This window comes from Chelonia mydas, chromosome 5 (genome assembly GCF_015237465.2).
Source record: "Chelonia mydas isolate rCheMyd1 chromosome 5, rCheMyd1.pri.v2, whole genome shotgun sequence".
In the NCBI taxonomy this organism is placed as follows: Eukaryota; Metazoa; Chordata; order Testudines; family Cheloniidae; genus Chelonia; species Chelonia mydas.
This window is the reverse complement of record NC_051245.2, coordinates 127343848-127361635: the sequence shown is the minus strand read 5'-3', so window position 1 is coordinate 127361635 and position 17788 is coordinate 127343848. Positions and strand designations below refer to the sequence as shown.

At 45.9% G+C, this 17788-nt stretch overlaps 1 protein-coding gene across 1 annotated transcript in view; it reads right to left on the bottom strand.

Moving 5' to 3' along the window:
• Positions 1-3623: 3623 nt before the first annotated feature.
• Positions 3624-17788, bottom strand: part of CHRNA6 (cholinergic receptor nicotinic alpha 6 subunit) — a 96116-nt gene continuing 81951 nt past the window's right edge. The window contains exons 4-6 of the mRNA XM_043546416.1: positions 16587-16696; positions 15500-16478; positions 3624-4531 (exon numbers count right to left, since the gene is read on the bottom strand). Coding sequence (XP_043402351.1) covers positions 4409-4531; positions 15500-16478; positions 16587-16696 — 1212 coding nt within the window. The 3' untranslated portion in view covers positions 3624-4408. The remainder of the gene's footprint in view (positions 4532-15499; positions 16479-16586; positions 16697-17788) is intronic.

Below are 17788 nucleotides of genomic sequence, written 5' to 3'. Positions count from 1 at the left end.
GTCTTTCACATCCCAGGGGAGGGCCCTATGCACCAGGCTATTGGCTGTTCGAGGGTGGAGCAGGCTTCTCTTTGGTTGAAAATTTTTTTGCAAGGGTTTGTCCCAGTGCAGCATGGGGAAAAAAATTTGCAATCTCAGTAATGTTTGTGGGACAGAAAAATTGTTTCCTGCTGAGCTCTGTTCACAACACAGCTGGTCAAAAAATGGGGAGGAGACTAAACTGGGCTCCAGCAGGTGATAAATTGCCCCAGACCCACTGGGTTTAGCCAAAATGGTAATTGAACCACAACATCAAATCCATCACAGAGAGAGAAACTGCTGAGGCTGGAGTTGTCAATGCCCAAGATGCAACAGTGAGTGCTGATGAGTGACATTATCATCATTGGCAAGGACATTTAGAGCACACCAAAGTCAGAGCATGACCCTGCTGGCCACCGTGAGGATCCATGCAAAGTGCAGCTTGCTTCTGAAACTGTAGCTGGAATGGTGCTGCTCAGAAAACTCCATGTGTCAACATGGTCAGCGATTCCAAGGTTGTCATGGCTGGCACTGCTACAGCACAGGCCAGAGAACCTCCCCAAAATCATTCCCGAAGTGTATAGTTCAGACAGACATCCAGTCTTGATTTAAAAATTGCCAGTGATCAAGAATCCACCATGACGCACAATAAATTGTTCCTCTGGGTAATTATCCTCATTATTAAAAATGTATGCTATATCTCTAGTCTGCATTGGTCTAACTTCAACTTCCAGCCATTGGACATTATTAGACCTTTCTTTGCTAGATTGAAGAGCCCATTAGCAAATATTTATTCCCTCTAGAGGTACGTATAGCCTGTAACCAAGTCACCACTTAAGCTTCTCTTTGACTGAAGGATTAGAAAACATGTCCAGTAGTGAAAGACTCAAAGAACCTATTGAGCATAACAATCTCATTGCTCTTCACTGACCCCTCACCAATTTGTCAATATCCTTCTTGAATTGTGGACACCAGAACAGGACACAATATTCCAGTAACAACCACACCAGAGCCAAATTCAGAGGTAAAAGAACCTCTCTATTCCTACTTGAGAGTCCCCTGTTTATGCCTCTCAGAATCACATTAGTTCTTTTGACCACCATGTTGCACTGTTCAGCTGCTTATCCACCACAATCCCCAAATCTTGTCAGAGACACTGCTTCCTAGGATAGAGCCACCATCTTATCAGTACGGCCTATGTTCTTTCTTCCTAGATGTAGAATCATAGAATATCAGGGTTGGAAGAGACCTCAGAAGGTCTTCTAGTCCAATCCCCTGCTCAAAGCAGGACCAATCCCCAACTAAATCATCCTGTCAAGCTGGGCCTTAAAAACCTCTAAGGATGAGATTCCACCACTACCCTAGGGAACCCATTCCAGTGCTTCACCATCCTCCTAGTGAAATAGTTTTTCCTAATATCCAACCTAGACCTCCTCCAATTTGTATAGGTCACTCTGGATCCTATCCCTACGTTCCAGCATATCTACCTGTCCCCCCAGCTTAGTGTCATCCATGAACTTGCTGAGGGTGAAATCCATCTCATCATCCAGATCATTAATGAAGGTGTTGAACAAAACTGGCCCCAGGACCGACCCCTGGGGCACTCCGCTTGATACCGGCTGCCAACTAGACATGGAGCCATTGATCACTGCCTGTTGAGCCTGACGATCTAGCCAGCTTTCTATCCACTTTAGATGTATATCTTTACATTTAGCTATATTAAACGTCCATATTACTTGCCTATGCCGAGTTACCAAGGAATGCAGATGGTTCTGGATCAGTGACCTGTCTTCATCATTATTTACCATCACCCTCCATTTTTGTATCTTCTGCAAACTTTATTGGTGATTTTTTGTCTTCCTCTAGGTCATTGATAAAAATACTAAGAACTGGTGCCTGTGGGACCCCATTAGTAACACACCTGCTCAGTGATGATTCCCCCTTTGCAATTACATTTTGGGACCTATCAGGTAGCCAGCTTTGAAGCCGTTTAACATGTCCCATGTTAATTTCATCACGTGGCCACCAATTTGGGACAAGCTGCACTTACTGCAACAAAATACTTGCCACCGTTAAACACCAAGCTCACGCCTTTCACCTGAGCTAGAATTCAACAAGCTGGATTGCCAGCTGCATAAGGAGGGGTCCCTGAGTCCAGTGGATCTGCAGTGAGGAAGGGTGTTTGATGGAGAAGTGGAGGTGTAAATCAGGTGGGGTGACACTGAGGGCTGTTAAGTGGCTGGATGCCTTAACTGTACCTTTCCAGAAATTTTAACACCATTCTGTAAAATTTGTGTTAAAGAAAGTATCCTATTGTTTCTGAGGTGTTAGCTTTGGGGCTCTGGCCTCCACTGAAACACGCTTTCTACTGCAACTCTTTCCTTAACTGGCTGCTGTTTGTTTGCAAATAACAGTAATGTAAATGGTAGAGAGCAGGCACTGCCCATGCACCAATATCAGAGTTCAGGCCCCAACTCCCCTTCCTTCCCATCCACAATTCAGTGAATTCAAAAAAATAATTCAACTTGACAGTATCCCTTCAAGACCTCATTAAAAAACCACAAAGATTCCTCAAGAAGGCGTGCTCCAGAGGCTTTATTCAGCAATGGCTAATGAGATAAACCATGCATGGTCAAACATCTGCATAGCAGTCACGGTACATGACTGAGTGGCATTCAACTGTGTCACAGACAGCACTGGTTGTATTATTATATTTAAAGAAAATAATTTTCCTGCTATACACTTCAAATCCTGTAATAGGAAAACGATATTCTTTTCATGCCCCTGTTGATTTATGGCATAAATCAAACCCCTCTACTCATGGATCTATACTCATGTGAAATAAACGATCTTTTAAATAATCCTAGTTCTTAAGTACCTGCTAACTGTGTTATATTATTTTTAAAAAATATTCTTTTGTTATAAGAAATTGCATCAGTTCAGGAAACTGTGACAATCTGAACTTTGATCTACATATTGCATGCATCAACCACACCACACGGCCACTGCACCCAGGTTATAGTCAGAAGCCTTTTCCCATGAAAGAGGCAGGATCTTCCATTGCTTGTATCACTAAAAACATCCACTGACTTCAATGGACATTTTGTCTCTTAGTAAGGAATGCAGGCTCGAGTCCTTAGGAACATGTCCAGGCAGAGACCTTGTGGGAAACCAGCAAAAGGTGTAAAAAAACCCCCCACTTAGGCTCAATTTACACACGTTTAACTTTATCCACTGTGAACGGTATAATTGAAGTCAATGGGCCTATCTGCAGTGCAAAACGTTAAGCACATGTCTTTGCAGGACTGAAGCATTTGCTTACATCTGGTTGACTTCCATGGAATTTATTCATAAACTTAAAATTAAGCCACGTGATTAACAGCTTCGCTGAATCAGGACCTTAAGTTGCAGAATGCAGAATGATGGAGAGCTTTTTCCTGAATTGGGTCCACATTGGTCTGTTTCAGGGGTAGTCAATTATTTTTTGTCACAGTCCAAATTTCTTGGTCAAAGTATAGTCAAGGTCCAAATTCCAGAGAAAATAATAAAAAAATTAACGATAATGATAATAATAATAATGACAAGTAAATAAAAAGATTTCAGGGTCCATTCAAAAGCATCTGGCGGGTTGGATTTGGCCCATGGTCCGCCTGTTGACCACTCCGGTCATATTTTGGTTTTTATAGTACTTTTATTCATATTGATGGCTTCACTGTAAGAATACAACAAAACATCAACACATTCAGCTGGATTGTCGTGCGTAATCCGAGTGCTGTAGTGAAGAGTACTAAGTGGATATAAAGACAGCAAAATAAACACATACAATGTTTAGGGTGCGCTTGTGAGCAGAAGCAAGAGATCTAGAATACATTAGGCAGGGGATTTTCCAAGGGTCCAACGCTGGCCTAACTCTGACTTCAATGGAGGCAATGGTAAAATTCCCACTAGCGTAGCTCTGCTTCTGTTGGAGCAAAGTTAGGCCGACACTGGGGGCTTTTGAAAATCTCTCCCTAGGGGAGCAGGAATTGCCACAGAGGTCCCCAAAGGGATCATCAGCATATGTGCAACATGCCCAGGCATTGAATGGTGTCATCAGCCAGGTGGAGAGCTGGCAGCCCGCCGTTGAAGTCAGTCAGTGGGCACTCGACGATGATATGCGACAGTCTGAAACTGACTGCAGGATGAAATGCCTACTCTCTCCCTTTGACAGTTGGAAGGGGAAGCCAAACCCTGACCTCTTAGCCAGAGGGAACATCACCTTAACAGCAGCCCCTTGCAGACGGACCCTTGGAGGATGAGCTGAGTGTAACAAGAGAAAGTGGAGGAGATGGGTGGATCTCCAAAAAAGTAGGGAATCGGACAAAACAAAAACCAACCAGCATTCTTGGGATTATGTGTCTGCTATCAGTGGTTGCAGAAATAACCCTCCTGTTCCAAACACACAGAGAACGATGAACACCCAAAGGAACACCCTGTCTATCACCATAGCCACGTATTTCCAGTCATCCTCCACCTGCAATGCAGAAAAGAAAGGATACACCACATTAAACATACTATACATGTGATAGGTTCATTTGATCCCCTGCTAGAAAGAACTGTATTGAGTAAGGGGCTTGTGAGCGTCGGGAAGAAGAATATACACGAGCTATGAAATTTACAAAAGTGACTTGCCTCAATTTTTGGGTGCTCAAAGGGGCCTGATTTCCTGAGGGTGAATACTCAGCCCTTCAATGTGCCTAAAGTTGGGCTGCTCTCAAAAGTCACAAACGACTTTTGAAAAATCTTGGACACAACTGCAAACCCTTGGCTAAGTTTGTTGCATCTCCTTTAAATAGGCACATCAGCTGCAAACAACAGAAACCAGGGTAGATGATAGCCGTAGGGTCAGATTCTGTGTCAGGTACACCCATGTAAATCCAGGGTAACTGGTGAACTGGAGAGCAGAATTTGACTCTAAGACTTCAAGGCAGGGAAAAAATATGGGCTATAAGAATCAATCTCATTAGTTCAGGATTAGGATAAAAACCAAAAAGCTCAAAAACCTACAAAAGGAAAGAGTAAAAAGGTTGCAACAAATAAGAAAATAGAGGCAATTAGTCAAACCCTGCTCTCAGTTACACTGTTGGAAATCCAGTGAAGCAAATGGAGTTTGTTCCCCCACATTTCTACTGGTGTAACAGAAGAATTTGGCCCAATGGCTGATTCAAGAGACAGTTCACATCTGCAGCCTGATTCACCACGGTGATATTCCAGAGTTATCCTGGTCAAACTCCACCAATGTCAGTCCAAAATGGGGAATCAGACCTGTAATGTATAGCAAAGTTCTTAAATGATTGAGCCAAGCATGTCCTCAAGTGCTTTCCTGAATCGGAGCCTAAGTGCTTTCAGGACAATCAATGGACTACACACCAAACAGGATGCTATTGCCCTTTGAAATCCTGCCTTAAACCATCACCAGCTATTAGTAGCAAAACCATCAAATTAAAAGTGAAAACAAAGCAGCAGTAGCACTTATGTCAGGCCTCAGACCGGCGTGGTGCATTTTTTGGCCTCTGCCCTGTTCTTACGATATTTCTGGCCAGCACATCAGCAGGATCTACTGGCACTCACATGAGAAAGGCTGTTTCTGCAAGATTTCAAGCCCCGTTTTGCTGACTCAGCAAGTTCAGAAAGTAACTATAAACCATAGAGAAGCTGTATCCAAACAAAACTGACCCACGCAGGCCTTCTGAGGCTCCTTTTCACTGGTACTTAGCCCTGGAATATTAATTTTTTTGTGGCTAACTCTGAGCTGACATTGTCCCTTTCATGTCTCCTTCCCTTTTCAGCAGCCTTCTCAGTTTTATATGCAGGGTTGTGGTAGCCGGGTCTGTCCCAGGATAGCAGAGAGACAAGACGGGTGACGCAAAATCTTTTAGTGGCCCAAGATCTGTTCGGGGAGAGATAAGCTTTCAAGTTACCCAGAGCTCTTCGTCAGGGCTGGCAAACTAACTCTGATCGTTGCTGCTAAATGCAAGGTGGACCAGATGGACCTACTCATGCAAAGCCATCTGCTCCACCTTGCATTTAGCTGTGAGGTTCCCTTCCCAGCCCAGAAGAAGAGCTCAGTGTAAGCTCGGAAGCTTGTCTTTCTCACCAACACAAGTTGGCCCAATACACGACATTATCTCACCCACCTTGTTCCTCATTTTTAGGGCACTTTTTCTCCTTCCAAAGGTTGCTGCTGTGCTCTGTGTGAGTGCAAATACAGCCGCTTTTACAGCCCCAATTCCTGTAACCCTTTGTCCACATTTCAAAGTGCTGCTGTTCTTTTGACACCGGCTTTTGACACCTTCCAGCCTTCTCTCCATGCTGGGCCTGAGCAGCAAGCGGTGTTCTGATGAGTCCGAAGGATTAAGTCAAAGCTTGCCCAAGAATTCCCCCCCCCCTTTGAACTGAAGCAAAATTCCCAGGGATGCAAAGCTGCTGTCATCTCGGGTTAGCTGAAATGCATCAGTGAACGTGCCCTAGTATAGTCCACAAGCACTGGTTACAGAGTTTGGTAATGCAATGTTACACTGTGGAGGGAAAGACATGCATGCCACACCCTTTCAAAGGGTGGCACAGCCCCCAATCCAGCATTCACTTCCTCAGGCTCCAGGCCACACTCTGGCCTAGTGTGCCAGAATTCCTGGGGGTCCTGCTGCAGAGTGGCAAGCCAGGGCCATAGGCACACCGCACATGGGATAGCGCCACACACCATGGCCTTGACCCTTCTTGGGCTGGCAGCAACTTTCAGAGCTGAGCTGTCTGGGACAGCTCACACCCCTTAGAGCTATCATTTCAGGCTGCCTGCAGACTCAGGCAGGCATCAGTGACAATAGGTCATATTTCCAGGTTTTTCTTGGCATCCACCAGGGCTTGAAACAATTTTTTTTTAAATGACAGTTGGGACTCCGAGCTCATGTGACTCCAGGAGCCTTAGGTATGGCCTGTTATGCCTCTGCCTTAATCTGGCCCTGCTCAAAAGCCCCTATCCTTCTGGGGAGCCAGCTCCTTCAGACCCACAATCTGGCCCTCTGCTCACCTTCTCTGCAAACGCTGGTGGCCAGATGGTCAGCTGGTATAAACCAATGAAGCCGAATTAAGTTCAGTGGAGCTGCCCTGATTTACACCAGCTGAGGATCCGGCCCTTGAGGTCCTAGAATTCTAAACTGTGCCCTCAGAGCATCACATCCTACGACATCTGTCTCGGTTCGGATAAAGATTCATTATTCTGCACAAGCAAACCCATTAGCCGAACACTGAGTCTTGTTTTTAAAACCCTTCTTATTTTTAGCTACTTAATCCCTCCACCCCCAAACCTGTTGAGAATCCCAGGCAGAGGGAGGCGGGGCTTAGCACTCAGCCCTCAGCTTGGCCTCTGGTGAGGAGCCACCTAGCGTGATGGCTTTTGTGAATCCCATTCCATTCTAAGGCACCTACTTCTCCCCATTCGTTGCATACGGAGCTTAGGCACATAACCCAGGCTTTGTTAATCCCAGTGATCTTCTAAGGGCCTAAACGTGACACTCAGCTTCACTACACCTACGTTTCTTGGTGACTCGACCCCTAAGTGACTTGCCTGAGGGCACACAGGATGACTGTGGCAGAAGTACGAACTGAATCCAGGTTCTGCACCTTAACTGCCAACCCTCCTCTCAGCACTTTTTAAGACTGAGCCCCTTGTGAGTGAGGGGCGTAGAAGGAAGCATTAGAACCCATTATAACTGCTGTAAGAAAGAAGCATGCAAGGAAGAAAAGCCCTTTGAACTCCCAGCAGAGGAGTCCTGAGTTTGCTACACAAGATTACAGCGTCAGTTAAAGCTTGCCGGGAAAGACACAGGCCACAAATAGTAGACTGAGGTGATACTGTGCTGGGATTGTAGGGAAGAAGAAGGGTTTCTACAAATAAATGGGCAGGAAGAGAGGTGCTAGTAACGGATGTGAGTGGCAAAGTCTAAGATACCTTAACCAAAGAGAAAGGGTTGGACAGCCACGAAGAAACTGAGACCTCTGCAGCCACAATTTTCAAACAGCCATTAGTGATTTTGGTACCTCTGTTTTTGGGAGCCCAACTCGAAACCCCTTAAAGGGGCCTTATTTTCAGAAAGTGACCAGCACCCACCCTCTGAAAATCAGGCCCATTTTAAGGCATCTCAAGTTGGGCACCCAAAAATGGAGGCTCCCAAAATCACTAGCCACTGAGGAAAATGTAGGCCTGTGAAAGCGCTGGTGTCATAAATATAAAGGGAAGGGTAAACCCCTTTAAAATCCCTCCTGGCCAGAGGAAAAATCCTCTCACCTGTAAAGGGTTAAGAAGCTAAAGGTAACCTCCCTGGCACCTGACCAAAATGACCAATGAGGAGACAAGATACTTTCAAAAGCTGGGAGGAGGGAGAAAAACAAAGGGTCTGTGTCTGTCTGTATGCTGCTTTTGCCGGGGGCAGAACAGGAATGGAATCTTAGAACTTTTAGTAAGTAACCTAGCTAGGTATGTGTTAGATTATGATTTCTTTAAATGGCTGAGAAAAGAGCTGTGCTGAATAGAATGACTATTCCTGTCTGTGTGTCTTTTTTGTAACTTAAGGTTTTGCCTAGAGGGATTCTCTATGTTTTGAATCTAATTACCCTGTAAGGTATCTACCATCCTGATTTTACAGAGGTGATTCCTTTACTTCTATTAAAAGTCTTCTTGTAAGAAAACTGAATGCTTTTTCATTGTTCTAAGATCCAAGGGTTTGGGTCTGTGGTCACCTATGCAAATTGGTGAGGATTTTTACCAAACCTTCCCCAGGAAGTGGGGTGCAAGGGTTGGGAGGATTTTAGGGGGAAAGACGTGTCCAAACTATGTTTCCCAGTAAAGCCAAATAAAGTTGGGTGGTGGCAGTGGAAATCCAAGGGCAAAGGGTAAAATTAATTTGTACCTTGGGGAAGTTTTAACCTAAGCTGGTAAAAGTAAGCTTAGGAGGTTTTCATGCAGGTCCCCACATCTGTACCCTAGAGTTCAGAGTGGGAAGGAACCTTGATATGGTGGCAGAGTGGTGGGATTAACCTGAAATCCTTTTGAGATCAATTTGAGATTTTTTGAACCAGAAAAACAGATTTTAAAAAGGAAATTTTTTTTTCCTTTGGGGCTGCTGGAAGGGAGGTCCATCTGAAAGCAACTGGTTTTTTCTCTGCTTTGGGGCCAGAGCAGAGACAAAAGGGGATTATCTTTGTGAATTGCAGGTTTTCTTTGCCTGGAGGCAGAGTAGTTAATCTCCTGCAGGGAAATTCACAGTCTTCACAAACCTGAGGTTTTTTTTCCCTAAAAGTAAATAGGGGGGTGTTCTACCCATTTGCCTGGAGACAAAAGTGGCAGGAGTTTTTTTTTTTAGGATTTTGATTTTTTTTTTTTTTTTACAAGAAGCACTGGTTTGAAAAGGATTTTTTTTCCCTTTGGGCTGCTGGTAAGCAGGTTTCCAAGTAGTTGGAGGTTTTTTGCTTTGATTTGGGGCCAGAGCAGAGACAAAGGGAATTGTCTTTTTCTGTAGGCTGACAATCACTATCAGAGAATAGGTATCCTATTCCACCACAGCAAAATTTTACAGCCAAGTTTTGTTTGTTTATTTCTAAACCTCGGGTGTAAAGTTAGTTAAAAACAGAGAGGTTAGGATGACAGAATCCACGGCTCAACAAAAGCTGGAATTAACCAGATTTCAGGCTGAGGAAAAACAAAAGGAACATGAAAGACAGATAGAACTCATGCGGCTGGAGAAGGAGGTACAGGAGGCTGCCCACAGGAGGGAAATGGAGGCAAGGAAGCATGTGGAGGAGGAGAAGGAAAAAGAGAGGAAGCATGTGGAGGAGGAGAAGGAAAAAGAGAGGAAGCATGAACTGCAGATGGAGAAGGTAAAGGCTCAGCAGAATATACCAACAAACCCTAGCAATCCTTCTCCAGGTACCACTTCCCATCCCAGAAAGTTCCCCACCTACAAGGCAGGCGATGATACGGAGGCCTTCTTAGAAAACTTCGAAAGGGCCTGCCTTGGGTACAGCATCTCTACCGACCAATACATGGTAGAGCTGAGGCCGCAGCTCAGTGGACCCTTAGCTGAGGTGGCAGCTGAAATGCCTAAAGAACACATGAACAAGTAGGAATTGTTTAAATCCAAGGCGAGAGTCAGAATGGGGATAACACCCAAGCATTCTCGTCGGAGGTTCAGAGCCCTAAGGTGGAAACCAGACGTGTCATTTACCCGACATGCCTACCACATTGTGAAACATTGGGATGCCTGGATATCATGAGCAAGTGTTGAATCTCCAGTAAATTTGCCCTTCCTAATGCAAATGGAACAATTCTTAGAGGGTGTTCCTGAGGAAATAGAAAGATACATCCTAGATGGGAAGCCCAAAACTGTAATCGAGGCAGGAGAGATTGGAGCCAGATGGGTGGAGGTGGCAGAGAAGAAGCAAACTGGTCGCAGTTGGAGCGGAGACCAGAAGGGACAACCCCAGACCACACCCTATTACCGGGGGCCGCCCAAGGCCCCACCTACCTCCCAAAGAACCCTCCAGACCCCTTATCATCCCACCACCCCGTTCTCCAGCAACCCACCTCGCCCCAGTGACCCGTCAGCTGGACGATGTCTTAAATGTAACGAGCTGGGGCATGTAAAGGCCAACTGCCCCAAGAACCCCAACAGATTACAGTTCATTGCACCGGAATCACACCAAAGATCCGCAGGCCCAGATACCTCCCAGATACCCTTGGAGTGTAGGGAAACTGTGAGTGTGGGCGGGAAGAAGGTCACCGCGTGGAGGGACACCGGAGCACAAGTGTCAGCTATCCATGCTTCCTTAGTGGACCCCAGTTTAATCAACCCAGAGATCCAAGTGATGATTCAACCCTTCAAGTCCAACTCTTTCAATTTGCCTACAGCCAAGTTGCCTGTCCAGTACCAGGGCTGGTCAGGAACGTGGACTTTTGCAGTCTATGATGATTATCCCATCCCCATGCTGTTGGGAGAAGACTTGGCCAATCATGTGAAGCAGGCCAAGAGGGTGGGAATGGTCACCCGCAGCCAGGCTAAACAAGCCATGAGGCCTAGCTCTGTTCCGGAAACTTCTATCAGGACCCGGTCAGAGGTGATGGACCCGGACCCCAGGCCAATGTCTGCAACAGCAGTAGTGGATCCAGTCCCAGAGACCCAGATGGAACCAGTCCCAGAACCAGAACCAGCAGAACAACCAGCACCAGACCCATTGCCAGCACTGAATCCAGCACTTGCAACCTCAACACTAGAGGGCCCCACCGAACCTGAACCGGCAGCAGCCCATAACCCTACACAAGAGGCTCAGCCAGAGCCTGAACCCCAACATAGTGTCCCAGTGGAGAGCAGTTCACAGTCAACGGAAACAGCCCCATCCCCTACATCGCTTCCAGAGGGACCAAGCATAGGTCCACAATCCAATGAGGAACTGATGTCTCCAGCGTCAAGGGAACAGTTCCAGACCGAACAGGAAGCAGATGAAAGCCTCCAGAGAGCTTGGACGGCGGCACGGAGCAACCCACCGCCTCTCAGCTCTTCTAATCGATCCAGGTTTGTTGTAGAAAGAGGACTTTTATACAAGGAAACTCTTTCTGGTGGACACCAGGAAGACTGGCATCCTCAGAGACAGTTGGTAGTTCCAACTAAATACTGGGCCAAGCTCTTGAGCTTAGCCCATGATCACCCTAGTGGCCATGCTGGGGTGAACAGGACCAAAGACCGTTTGGGGGCATCATTCCACTGGGAGGGAATGGGCAAGGATGTTTCTACCTATGTTCGGTCTTGTGAAGTATGCCAAAGAGTGGGAAAACCCCAAGACCAGGTCAAAGCCCCTCTCCAGCCACTCCCCATCATTGAAGTTCCATTTCAGCGAGTAGCTGTGGATATTCTGGGTCCTTTTCCGAAAAAGACACCCAGAGGAAAGCAGTACATACTGACTTTCATGGATTTTGCCACCCGATGGCCGGAAGCAGTAGCCCTAAGCAACACCAGGGCTAAAAGTGTGTGCCAGGCACTAGCAGACATTTTTGCCAGGGTAGGTTGGCCCTCCGACATCCTCACAGATGCAGGAACTAATTTCCTGGCAGGAACTATGGAAAACCTCTGGGAAGCTCATGGGGTAAATCACTTGGTTGCCACTCCTTACCACCATCAAACAAATGGCATGGTGGAGAAGTTTAATGGAACTTTGGGGGCCATGATACGTAAATTAGTAAATGAGTACTCCAATGATTGGGCCCTAGTGTTGCAGCAGTTGCTCTTTGCCTACAGAGCTGTACCACATCCCAGTTTAGGGTTTTCCCCATTTGAACTTGTATATGGCCGTGAGGTTAAGGGGCCATTACAGTTGGTGAAGCAGCAATGGGAGGGATTTACACCTTCTGCAGGAACTAACATTCTGGACTTTGTAACCAACCTACAATACACCCTCCGAACCTCTTTAGCCCTTGCTAAAGAAAACTTACAGGATGCTCAAAAAGAGCAAAAAGCCTGGTATGATAAACATGCCAGAGAGCATTCCTTCAAAGTAGGGGGACCAGGTCATGGTCTTAAAGGCGCTCTAGGCCCATAAAATGGAAGCATCGTGGGAAGGGCCATTCACGGTCCAGGAGCGCCTGGGAGCTGTTAATTATCTCATAGCATTCCCCACCTCCAACCGAAAGCCTAAGGTGTACCATATTAATTCTCTAAAGCCATTTTATTCCAGAGAATTAAAGGTTTGTCAGTTTACAGCCCAGGGAGGAGACAACGCTGAGTGGCCTGAAGGTGTCTATTACGAAGGGAAAAGTGCTGGTGGTGTGGAAGAGGTGAACCTCTCCATGACTCTTGGGCATATGCAGCGACAGCAGATCAAGGAGCTGTGCACTAGCTATGCGCCGACGTTCTCAGCCACCCCAGGACTGACTGAACGGGCATACCACTCCATTGACACATGTAATGCTCACCCAATTAAAGTCCAACCTTACCGGGTATCTCCTCAAGCTAAAACTGCTATAGACTGGGAGATCCAGGATATGTTAGAGATGGGTGCAATCTGCCCCTCTGGAAGTGCATGGGCATCTCCAGTGGTTCTAGTTCCCAAACCAGATGGGGAGATACGTTTTTGCGTGGACTACCGTAAGCTAAATGCTGTAACTCGCCCAGACAACTATCCAATGCCATGCACAGATGAACTATTAGAGAAACTGGGATGGGCCCAGTTCATCTCTACCTTGGACTTAACCAAGGGGTACTGGCAGGTACCGCTAGATGAATCCGCCAAGGAAAGGTCAGCCTTCATTACACATCTCGGGCTGTATGAATTTAATGTCCTCTCTTTCGGGCTGCGAAATGGACCCGCCACCTTCCAAAGACTTGTAGATGGTCTCCTAGCGGGATTAGGAGAATATGCAGTCGCCTACCTTGACGATGTGGCCATATTTTCGGATTCCTGGGCAGAACACCTGGAACATCTACAGAAAGTCCTTGAGCGCATAAGGGAGGCAGGACTAACTGTTAAGGCTAAGAAGTGTCAAATAGGCCTAAACAGAGTGACTTACCTTGGACACCAGGTGGGTCAAGGAACTATCAACCCCCTACAGGCCAAAGTGGATGCTATCCAAAAGTGGCCTGTGCCAAAGTCAAAGAAACAGGTTCAATCCTTCTTAGGCTTGGCCAGTTATTACAGACGATTTGTACTGCAATACAGCCAAATCGCCGCCCCACTGACAGACCTAACCAAAAAGAAACAGCCAAATGCCGTTCAGTGGACCGAAGAGTGTCAGAAGGCCTTTAACCAGCTTAAAGCGACACTCATGTCTGACCCTGTACTAAGGGCCCCAGACTTTGACAAACCATTCCTAGTAACCACAGATGCGTCCGAGCATGGTGTGGGAGCAGTTTTAATGCAGAAAGGACCTGATCAAGAATTTCACCCTGTAGTGTTTCTCAGCAAAAAACTGTCTGAGAGGGAAAGCAACTGGTCAGTCAGTGAAAAAGAATGTTACGCCATTGTCTATGCCCTGGAAAAGCTACGCCCAAACGTTTGGGGATGGCGTTTCCACCTGCAAACCGACCATGCTGCGCTACAGTGGCTTCATACCGCCACGGGAAATAACAAAAAACTTATTCGGTGGAGTTTAGCTCTCCAAGATTTTGATTTCGACATTCAACACATCTCAGGAGCTTCTAACAAAGTGGCTGATGCACTCTCCCGTGAAAGTTTCCCAGAATCAACTGGTTAAAATCGTCCTTGAGATGTGGAAAATATTGTTAGTCTTTATGTACTTGGTAATATATTTAGAGGTGCATGTGTCTTATTAACTCTGTTTTTCGTAGAGCTCCAGGAAGAAATCCCAGCCAGCGTTTCACCCTAGCTGAGATTTGGGGGGCGTTTCATAAATATAAAGGGAAGGGTAAACCCCTTTAAAATCCCTCTCACCTGTAAAGGGTTAAGAAGCTAAAGGTAACCTCGCTGGCACCTGACCAAAATGACCAATGAGGAGACAAGATACTTTCAAAAGCTGGGAGGAGGGAGAAAAACAAAGGGTCTGTGTCTGTCTGTATGCTGCTTTTGCCGGGGGCAGAACAGGAATGGAATCTTAGAACTTTTAGTAAGTAACCTAGCTAGGTATGTGTTAGATTATGATTTCTTTAAATGGCTGAGAAAAGAGCTGTGCTGAATAGAATGACTATTCCTGTCTGTGTGTCTTTTTTGTAACTTAAGGTTTTGCCTAGAGGGATTCTCTATGTTTTGAATCTAATTACCCTGTAAGGTATCTACCATCCTGATTTTACAGAGGTGATTCCTTTACTTCTATTAAAAGTCTTCTTGTAAGAAAACTGAATGCTTTTTCATTGTTCTAAGATCCAAGGGTTTGGGTCTGTGGTCACCTATGCAAATTGGTGAGGATTTTTACCAAACCTTCCCCAGGAAGTGGGGTGCAAGGGTTGGGAGGATTTTGGGGGGAAAAACGTGTCCATACTACGTTTTCCCAGTAAACCTAGATAAAGTTTGGTGGTGGCAGTGGAAATCCAAGGGCAAAGGGTAAAATTAATTTGTACCTTGGGGAAGTTTTAACCTAAGCTGGTAAAAGTAAGCTTAAGAGGTTTTCATGCAGGTCCCCACATCTGTACCCTAGAGTTCAGAGTGGGGAAGGAACCTTGACAGCTGGTAAGGGACTACTTGGGAAATCTGAACCTATGTACATGGGTGGGTCCAGGCGGTGGGTCCATTCTAGGAGTGAAGTCTGTAAACATAGAGACAACGGCAGAACCCTGAATACTAAGCAGCAACACTAAACAAACCACTCCAAACAAATCTGGTAGCTTTTTGGAGAGGTACAGAACAGCACTGGTGACTTCAGTGGGATAACTCATGCACGCAACCGCTCCCTGCCGGGAGTGGAAGGTTCACAATGCAGCCCAGGCAGTGCGAATAACCCTCTTACCTCTTTAGTTTCGTTTTGGCTCCTCATATTTTCAGCGATGAACTGAACACTGCTGATTACCTCGCTGACTTCAGCGGAGTACTCGACGTGCTCCATCCCCCATTCCATGGGCTGAGGGCTCAATCTTCTTTTGCCGGTAGCAAGTTCGTTCACCTTGTCACAGTGGCAGCATCTCCGCTCCTTGTATAATTTAACGTCTCCATATTGCTTCATTTTGCCAGATTTAGTGGCAAGCCCTTTTTTACTCTTTTTAGAGCTGGCTTCCTTCTGTGGGTCTAGAGGTCTTGTCATCATCAGGACTTTAGGCAGGAGCTTGAGAAAGACGCTTTTTACCCATTTGGGCATGGTGTGTGTGGTTGGAGTCCTGTAATGGATGTTCAGCACAAACACTGTGATGACAATTGATAGGGTCACAAATATCATGGTGAAGAGCAGGTATTCACCAACCAGTGGAATTACCAGAGAGGTTGATGGGATTGTCTCTGTGATCACCAACAAAAATACAGTCAGAGAAAGTAGCACTGAGATGCAGAGGGTCACCTTCTCCCCACAGTCAGAGGGAAGGTAAAAGACTAACAGAGTTAGGAATGAAATGAAGAGACAGGGAATGATCAGATTAATGGTGTAAAACATGGGTAGCCTTCGGATATAAAAGGAGTATGTTATATCTGTATAGATCTCTTCACAACAATTATATTTTATATCGTGTTTATAGCCAGAAGCATCAACTATTTCCCATTCACTGTTTTCCCAAAGGTCATTCATATCCACTTTGGATCCAATAATCAGGAGGTCAATTTTGGCTTTGTCATATGTCCAGGAGCCAAACTTCAGTGAACAATTCTGGTGATCAAAGGGGAAAAATGTGATATCCATAGGACAGGAGCTTTTAAAAATAGCAGGTGGAGTCCAAGTGATCACCCCATCATATTTAAGAAGAGCTTTGGTCTTGCTTTCTACTTGAAAATCCCCAACAGCACTAGAAATACAAACGACACAAGTGTAAACAATACGAACAAGGAAGTGAAACAGCACCTTATATAAAACGGTGACCTTTGAAAAATGGCAAACGTAAAAAGCATTATACTTGTTATACAAGACGATATCAGGTTTCCAAATTTTATCTGCTGGCACCCGGACAAATTCAATTCCACCATATTCCATTGGATCCCATCGCAATTTATAGTCATTCCAAATCTAAAGGAAGGAAAAATAATTATTTTAAGCCTAGTGTTTTCAACTTGTGCTTAAAGATTTGCCTGGAAAAGGTGCAGTGCACCCCTAGGAAGCTAAGGCCCAGCACTTTGAGAGCTTTGGGATGCAATGCAGCCTCTTAAGTTAATTAACTCAATAGTCGTGTGTACAGTATACAAGAGTACTGCTGATGTTTACGCCATCCTCACTTGCATAGGGTTATGGCTCTAACTCCTGTGGATCATTGCTGTGGCCTGTCTTCTGGCTTGCCGTTGCTCCATAGCCACCAGCCACGTTGACCTATGCAAATCTTGTGTGGAGATCCTTCTCCCATGCAGGCAGGAGACATGGGGCCTGCTGTCCTTATGATTACAGTACTGCCTAGAAGCCCAACCAAGGTCAGGGTTGTACATACACATACAGGACAGTCCCTGTCTTGGAGGATTTACAGTCTATATGGACAAGGCAGACAAAGCAAGGAAGGGGAAACAAAGGCACAGAGAGGGGAAGTAATTTATCCAAGGTCACCCAGCAAGTCAATGGCTGAGCCAAGAACAGAACCCAGGTCTTCCGAGTCCCAGACTAGTGCCCTTTCACTGGAGCACACCCCCTTCCTGTGGGGCTCACGGCCAATCCTTTAGTCCTACCTAGCACAGGAGAGCGCCTTTGCTGGGCCACACAAAGAGTGCCATTAAACGGAATGGCTGAGCTTTTCAAAGCAGCCTAAAGGAGTTAGGCACCCAAACCCCACTGAATTTCAGTGGGAGTTGGGCACCTTAACTTCTCTTTTGAAAAATCACAGTCCCTCTGTACAGACAGACACACACACAGAGGAGAGATAAACGATGTTTCTACCCTGCTAGGAAAGCATACAAGTAAACGTTACCTCCTGACTTCTTTCAGTGGAACAAATATCTCTCTTTGGTGGCCACAGTTCTTTTTGTTGGAATGAAGGGCAAAGAGGCTGCAGGAAGCTACGCAGGCAGTGCAAGTGAGGGTTTACGCAGGAAGGAATGGGTATGCTGTTGAGCAACATCACAGTTTACCTGTCTGCACAATTGGGAGCACAAGCTAATATCTCCCTGAATGTTTGGA